The sequence below is a fragment of the Centrocercus urophasianus genome, unplaced genomic scaffold (assembly GCF_019232065.1).
Source record: "Centrocercus urophasianus isolate 14NV4802_14NV808 unplaced genomic scaffold, USGS_Curo_1.0 seq_9, whole genome shotgun sequence".
NCBI classification, from domain to species: Eukaryota; Metazoa; Chordata; class Aves; order Galliformes; family Phasianidae; genus Centrocercus; species Centrocercus urophasianus.
Genome location: NW_024885532.1, coordinates 30,411,090 through 30,418,485, shown reverse-complemented (window position 1 = coordinate 30,418,485; position 7,396 = coordinate 30,411,090). Strand labels below are relative to the sequence as shown.

The window sequence follows — 7,396 nt, the reverse complement described above, 5'->3', positions numbered from 1 at the left end:
ATCATGCTCGGAGTTTAAGAGATATTCAAAGTTGATTCGGATTTTTAATGTCCAATAAATAATGAATGTTTGACGGTTACTTTTTTGCTATTTGTTTCTGCTGTACCAAATTTAAACTCATTATTAAAGGTGTTAAATAAGTGAAATATGTCATTAAAACGGATGTTTTCATAGAATAGGAGCATGGTGGGTTCTTCTATTGCTTTAAGTTGGAATTGCTACTTATTTTTCAATGGATTTTCTAAAGTCACTTAAGGACGGTCTGCAGTAGTGGTGAGGTCTTCTCACTGTCCAATCAATTCTCCAACTTTATTGTATAATGCTATTGGAAAGCCTTTTTGCAAAGTGTTTGTGTTAAATCAGCTCTTCATATGGAAATCTTGCTAATTCTACTTCACATGTAATATAGAAAAATGTTTATAACCATTAATGCAGACCAGCTTCCTGCGTCTGCAGTTTTTGTCAGCAAGTTGTACATAGTCTGAATATCCTCTGCATTCAGTAGGCCTGCCTAGAAAGTGTTTTCTACCAAGTAGGCATTGTCTATCTCTTCATGTTTAAAATAAACATTTAATTCACATTTGTTTTCATACAGACACCAAACCCCACTGCAAATGAATTTATTCCTAAAGGAGGATCAACCTCCAGGCTGAGTAGCGTATCCCAGTCAAGTATGTCTGCCTTCTCTCAAGCCTTGTTCTCTCATCCCTCCATGGGAAGTCCTGCTACTGCTGGGCTAGCACCAGGTAAGTTGAGAGTAACGATTTACAGTACAGTTGCTTCTTTTAAGTATGCTGAAAATAATTTTGTCAAACTTATAATCTGATTTATAGTGAATAAGTCTGGCTACCTTCTACTTTCGCTCTTCATTTTGAGCAAGTCTTCGGGCACATAAGAGTAAAAGGAACATCAGATTAATCTAGTAGAATGAAACTGAAGAAGCTGACAGGACAAGGGGAAATATTTCAAACTAAAGGAGGGGAGATACAGACTGAATATAAGGAAGAAGTTTTCTACAATGAGGGTGGTGAGGCACTGGCACAGGTCGCCCGGAATGCTGGTGGATGCCCTGTCTCTAGAGACGTTCAGTGAGGCTGAACAGAGTTCTGAGCAACCTGGTGGAGCTCCCTGTTCATTGCAGGGGAGTTGGAGTAGATGACCTGTAAGGGTCCTGACTCAAATGATTCTATGATTCTGTGAAAATCAAACTGCAGACTCTGAAATTCATTCAGGCACAGCAGCACTGAGATTACCTCAGACTAATTTACTCTTCTTTTTGGGGGGAAAAGAGGTGCTGAATTATATGCAGTCTATGCAGTCTATATGCAGATATGCAGTCTACTCTATGCTGTCCATGATAGAGCAATACCTGGCGTAGCTTTGAACTCTCTGAACGCTCTGGTCTAGAGACATGCTGCAGAGAATGTGCACACTGATTACCATGCATTGGTCTGCCCTATTGATTTATTTCTAGAGGATGTAAACTAAACAATTATTTTCAGTATTACTGATGTACATGTGGGCTTAAGTTTTGCTCAATAACTAAAGTAGAATATTAGTTTATACCAAAATCATTTGCCTTGCAAAGTATCCATTAACTCTTACTTGTGTCTACCATATCATGTCATTTCGCTTTCAATATCAACTTCTAAATGTTCTGTGCATAGAATTTTGACAATTTTTTTAAGTTCAAATTGTTCATGGATCCGTTAACTGCTTAAGATCAGAAATTCCTAATATTTACTCTGTAGAAAAATGAAATAGTCACAAGATGCGAAGATGAGCAGAGCTGGATGTTACGTATCTCAGATTCTCTAACAAATTTCTTTATGTTCTTAAACCTGAGGCAAAGAGCAAGAAGCATTAGGTAACCATCAAAATTAAAAGGGCAAATACTGTAACTATTTCTTTTTTTAAAAACTAGTACTGACAATTGCCCTCCATTCAATGGACCTTCAGGCTTTCCCGATAATAGGGAATAAAAATCAGCGTCAGTATCACATAAGTCATCATTTGAATAGTGCAGTGGTACAACAATTGAAACAAACTAGGAAGGTGATTGATGCTTCTGCTGAACAAATGAAATATGATGCAGTACTGTGTCTGATTTCATCCTGTATTGTGCTGTGCAGTCTTATTGGAAAACTGTTGTGTTTATATGCCTCTCAGCCTTATCACCTGGATTGAAAAGTATATAAAGGATTTAATAGAATACAGTAAAATGGTCCACTTTTGGAAAGTGTCCAGTGGGATCTCAGAGGGATCCTTCACAGTCCAATTTCTTTACTATCTGTAAGTAATACTTGAAAGGATAAGTAATGCTGTTGATGAAAGAAGTTCTTACAACAGTTTGAGGTCCTTGAAATGCACATGCCAAAGCGGAAAATGATCTAGGCTCAAATACTAATGTTTGTTCAGGAGAAGAGGGATGGGGGGAATCCTTGTAAAAGCTAACTTCAGGCAAGATTGGCTTGTTTTCTTGTTATTTCTGTATAGTTGCCAAGAATATGAGCTTAAAGCAGGGGTCTGACTTGGGTGCTTTGAATTTTTGTAGAAGCTTCTTTCTCTGTGCTGAGTGCAGAATGTTCTGAACTTAAGTATGCAGTGTAAATAATACCCACAGATATTTGTTTTTATTTAAGATGTTTAGCTCTCAATTTATACCTCCAGAAAAACAAAAACAAAAACCACAAAACCCCAAATTTTTGCTACTTTAAGGTGACTTAGGAGGTGATCTTTCTAAAGGACTAAGTTCTTAAATTAAAAAATTGTATTTATGCATGGGGAAATGTCACCATCTATGTCATAGTAGATAACAAAAGAAAGAATTAAAGATGTTTGAAAATTACCATTAAAGTGTGTGTTACTGGTTTAGTTTGATCTTGCCTACCAGTGTAAAGACTTTGCAAGAGTTCTTCTTTGAATAAAGAGAAGTCACCTTCCAGTTAAATGATGTCTATTCTCTTGTGGAATATAACTTTCATGAAACATGCAAGACTCCAGCTTTTGCACGAATTTCTTCCTGTATTTTGTAAGGAATTAATATTTTTTCTTAAAAAAGGAAATGTAATAGGAATAACTTTTTTAGAAGAGCCATAGTTTAATTCATCTATTACAAAGTGGAGAACAATTATTTGATTTCCCTCTTGAGGATGGAAAAATTCTAAATTATCTTTTCTATCTGATCTCTGACACCTCCCTGCAGGTAGGTGTAAAACAAAAACATTTTTGGCACCTAGTATTTTATAGGTAACTCTTCACAAAACTCATTGTTCCTGGAAAATATTTTTTTCTGCCTCTCTTGTTAAGTGGAAAAAATGCAGAAATACTGTAGGAAGTGACAACCAGAAGCTAACCTATTATATCCACACTGACACATCCATTGGGACTCAGCACATAAGAAGGCTACCCCTACTTCTACATGTGTGTCTTCATATTTCTTAGATAAGAGCTTTCAAGTATAATCTCAGCAATCAGTCTTCATCTCAGTCTCCAGCTTTTAATAGAATACTAAAACATGGTGAAATAAAGTGTCCCTGAGGTAACTGTCTTCCACACCTTTCCTGAAGTTCCCTCTTTCTTCAGTCTCAATGAAAATTCAAAAATAAAAAACGTTGCAAGAAGAGAAAATGCAACAATAGAGAAGGCTAGCTTAATTCTTCTGTGCAAGTGATCTTTCTCTATGTCTACAGTCAAAAAGCAGGGTTACAGGTACATGTAGGTAACCTGTGCTATCACAGTCAATCTGGCAAAAAGTTGGAAAGCCTACAACCATTTCCATGTTGGTGTGATACCATGACGTCAATTTTTAAAGTTTGAAGCAAGAGGAGCTCTTTTTCTTAGCAGCTTGCCTTTCAAGGTACTATTTACTCTCTTTTTAAGATTCGCTAACAGAAGGAATTGAGGGCCATCTAGTAGTATATTAGACTTGGGAAGAGCAATTTGACATGCCTCTTTTAATCTTTGACCTAGTAATCCTATTGACATTTGAATTTTGATGTAGGGAACTTTAAAGTCATACAGAAAGCTTAAAAATGTTACTCTTTTGGTCAGGGTCTTTGGTGTAGTTATAGAAAATACAATTTTAATTAGAAACATAATTGTAATTAGATTAAATCCTCTTTTTTTCTTACATACTCATGTGTTTATATACTTACATAAAAATGGTCTATTGAAGACAGCTGATCTAATTCCATTGAGGTGTTCTCCACATTGACCACAATTTTACCACTGTACTGTCAGTACTGTCTTTATCCTTCAGCGTGAGTCAGTAGGAATACATGTTTACCTTTTAATGCAGCCATTTTCATTTTCTTTCCTGCAGTAATTTCCACCTGCTGCCTTCCCTGGGTGTTTAGACTGTACTCTGCTATCTCATCCTGTTTTGTTTTGGTTAAATATTAATATAAGTAAGGTTTTAACTGGTTGAAATCCTCATGAAGCTGATGAGATCTGCTTGAGTTTGTTCACCTTAATTATTATTTCCATAAATATTTAGCTGTGCATCATCTCCACTATAAGATTTTTTTTGTGTGTGTGACTTAAAAGGGTTTTAATTGTTAATACTTATGTACTCAGACAGCAGAATTTTATGCAGATCTCTCAAAGGTATCTGTCATCTTGGGTATTTGCTGCCTCTGCCTGCTGAAACCTACCACAGTAGTAAATAGCAACAAATTTCTTGTAACTCATGCAGTGGTGTTCTAGTAGCATGAAAATGAAATTTAATCAAATTTGTTTCATATCTTGAGCTGATTGTATGTGTTGGCAAATGAATAGCCCGTATGTTCTGTCTGCCAGATGACTTTCGTTAAACTTTCAAGTTCCTTCTGAAAAGACACTTAGATGAGATCAGAAAAGCATTTAAAAGGATTCGTATAACTGATCTTTCACTCCTTTCACTCCATTAATGCTCAAAGGCATGAAGGGTTTATATTTGTAACTATGCTTCAGCAGGAATTTTAGGAAACTAAGTTTGAGTTGAAAAAATGTTTGAAACTGTATCTATAAGAAGTGCGTATAATAGTTGCTCAAGAAAAAGATCTTTCAGCAGAAGTTTGAAAGGTGTGACTAATATACTTATGGCTCAAAGCAGCAAATGTACAGTCCAGTCTGAACGGAGCAACAGAAAATTTCAGAAGTGCTCCCCTTTGTATTAGTTGAAACACCATGATAACGGGTATCTTATGCTAGTAATGTTACAAGTTTTCTAAAGGCTGGTCTCTTCAGCAGATCATAAGCTATTATAAATAGGTTACCTGAGAAATTTTTTATAGTATAACTCTTGAAAGAAACAACCAAACAAATTTTTGTTGACTAAAAAGTATGTACATAGTGCAGATTGCCCTTTTTTTCCCCTCACTGACACACTGTGTTTAGAGTCTAAACTGAAGCTTCAGTTTAGTTGCCTGCCTTTCACTAAATTTACTGTAAACAGCAATCAAGAGAATAATTTTGAGAAAATTTTCAAATGCCTGTATGAATACCTTGCAGACCTCATTCTGAAAAGTTACCTATCCGTACGTATCAAATAGTTCTTGAAAAGACTGGATTTTTATTTGATTATGATAGGAAAATAGGTTTCTCTGAAATGATTAGTAGTAGTTTATTTCTTATTGCTTATTTGTGTTCTGTAATCATCGGAGAGCTCTCATAATAGTCTTTCCTGATTCTACTTCAAGTAGCAGGAACACGTAATTGGGTTAAATGAGTTATAGCTTGGCAAGCTTCACTGACTGTTCCTCTGACTTATGTAAACATTCACTTACCCCAAAGTTAATAATATTTTCCCATGTAGTTTAGTAAACTTTCTTCTTCTAGACAAAGCATGAATTCAGTTCATCTCTCCTCTTTCAACCTATGTTTTTCCAGCTCTTAATATGACGGTTGTAAGTTCTCAAGCCTGTTCTCTCTGACCTGAAAGACTTCTCAAGGAAATGTCTATTCCAGTCTTGGTGTTAATGTTTTACCTTTAACTCTTCATAAAGATGTACTTAAGCCTCTCATCTGCTTGGAATGTTATTCACTTCTGAAGTGTGTGTAGTAAAGGATTTTTTCAAATTAAAGAAAAAAAGAAAGCAACAACAGAGATTTGATTGAGAATATGTTCTTCTTTTCCTCTAAGGAATGTCACTATCAGCGGGATCTTCTCCTCTTCATTCTCCCAAAATAACTCCTCATACATCTCCTGCTCCTCGACGAAGAAGTCATACTCCTAACCCAGCAAACTATATGGTGCCTACTAGTGCCTCTGCTTCTGTTGCTAACGCTGTCTCTCAGCCTCCATCTACTGGCCAGGTGATCCAGAAGGAAACAGTGGGTGGAACAACATACTTCTATACTGATACAACTCCAGCACCTCTCACAGGAATGGTATGTTTGGTTTTAGTGCAAAAGTACATGGAATTGACAAAGACAGAATTGATTAGTGCTCTACTAGATATTTGTAATATTCTGAAACACTTCTTCTATGTGCAGATTTGGCCTTTTCAGTGTTGGGATAGATTTCAGTGAGTGGTCTTATAAAAACAAAAGACTAAAGATTTTTTTGTTTTCCATTTGCCTATTTACCTACTTTTTATTGGTATTTTTTTTAATACAAAATTAGAGAACATTTTATGGATGTCTCAGTAAATACATACATAGAAAACATCAATGATTATTTCAAATTGCTTTTATGTTTGATAGGTTAAAGAAATTTTGCATTAATAGTGAAGGGGAAAACACAGTAATAGAAATGTGAAGTATGTACTTACCAATGATTTCAAAGGCACATGAGTATTGAGTATCACATAAGAAAATTGTAATGCACCTGACAGTGTATTGTAACATGTTCTATGCCTGAAGACTTTAAAGTTCAGTAGCTTAAACTAATAAGATGACAAAACTCTATTTTCCTTATGCTTAAGGATTTTAATATATACTGCTTAATATTTTTCTTTACTTTAAGGTATTTCCAAACTACCACATTTACCATCCAGCTGCACCTCATGTTGCTTATATGCAGCCAAAAGCAAATGCACCTTCCTTCTTCATGGCAGATGAGCTCAGACAGGTAAGATCCAAGAGAATTTAAAGTGAAATCACATGTCTTGGAGAAATGTAGCAAATTGGCAGTAGCAGAAAACAAATCATGACTAAAGAGCTGTGCAGTTTTTCCTATGGAGGATTTTAGATACTTAGTCCTGTGGTGGATAGAGTACAAAAGAGGATTGTGGTGTGGGTTTCAGCATATGTTATTGCAGTCTAATCTACGTGCCATGATTGCCTGTTTGAGTACATATTCTTACTTGAGTATTACATATTAGTATGCATGAGTTCATATGTAGTGTTCTTCTAAGCTGTAATCCTATCCAGTTTTAAAGCCTTTAACTGAAAGGAAGGATGTTAGTTAATG

At 35.6% G+C, this 7,396-nt stretch overlaps 1 protein-coding gene across 1 annotated transcript in view; it reads left to right on the top strand.

The window, feature by feature from the left end:
* PAN3 (poly(A) specific ribonuclease subunit PAN3) overlaps positions 1–7,396 on the top strand; it is a 76,604-nt gene that overhangs the window by 42,608 nt on the left and 26,600 nt on the right. Inside the window, 3 exon segments of the mRNA XM_042838979.1 lie at positions 596–746; positions 6,125–6,372; positions 6,950–7,054. Of these exon segments, the coding sequence (XP_042694913.1) occupies positions 596–746; positions 6,125–6,372; positions 6,950–7,054 (504 nt within the window).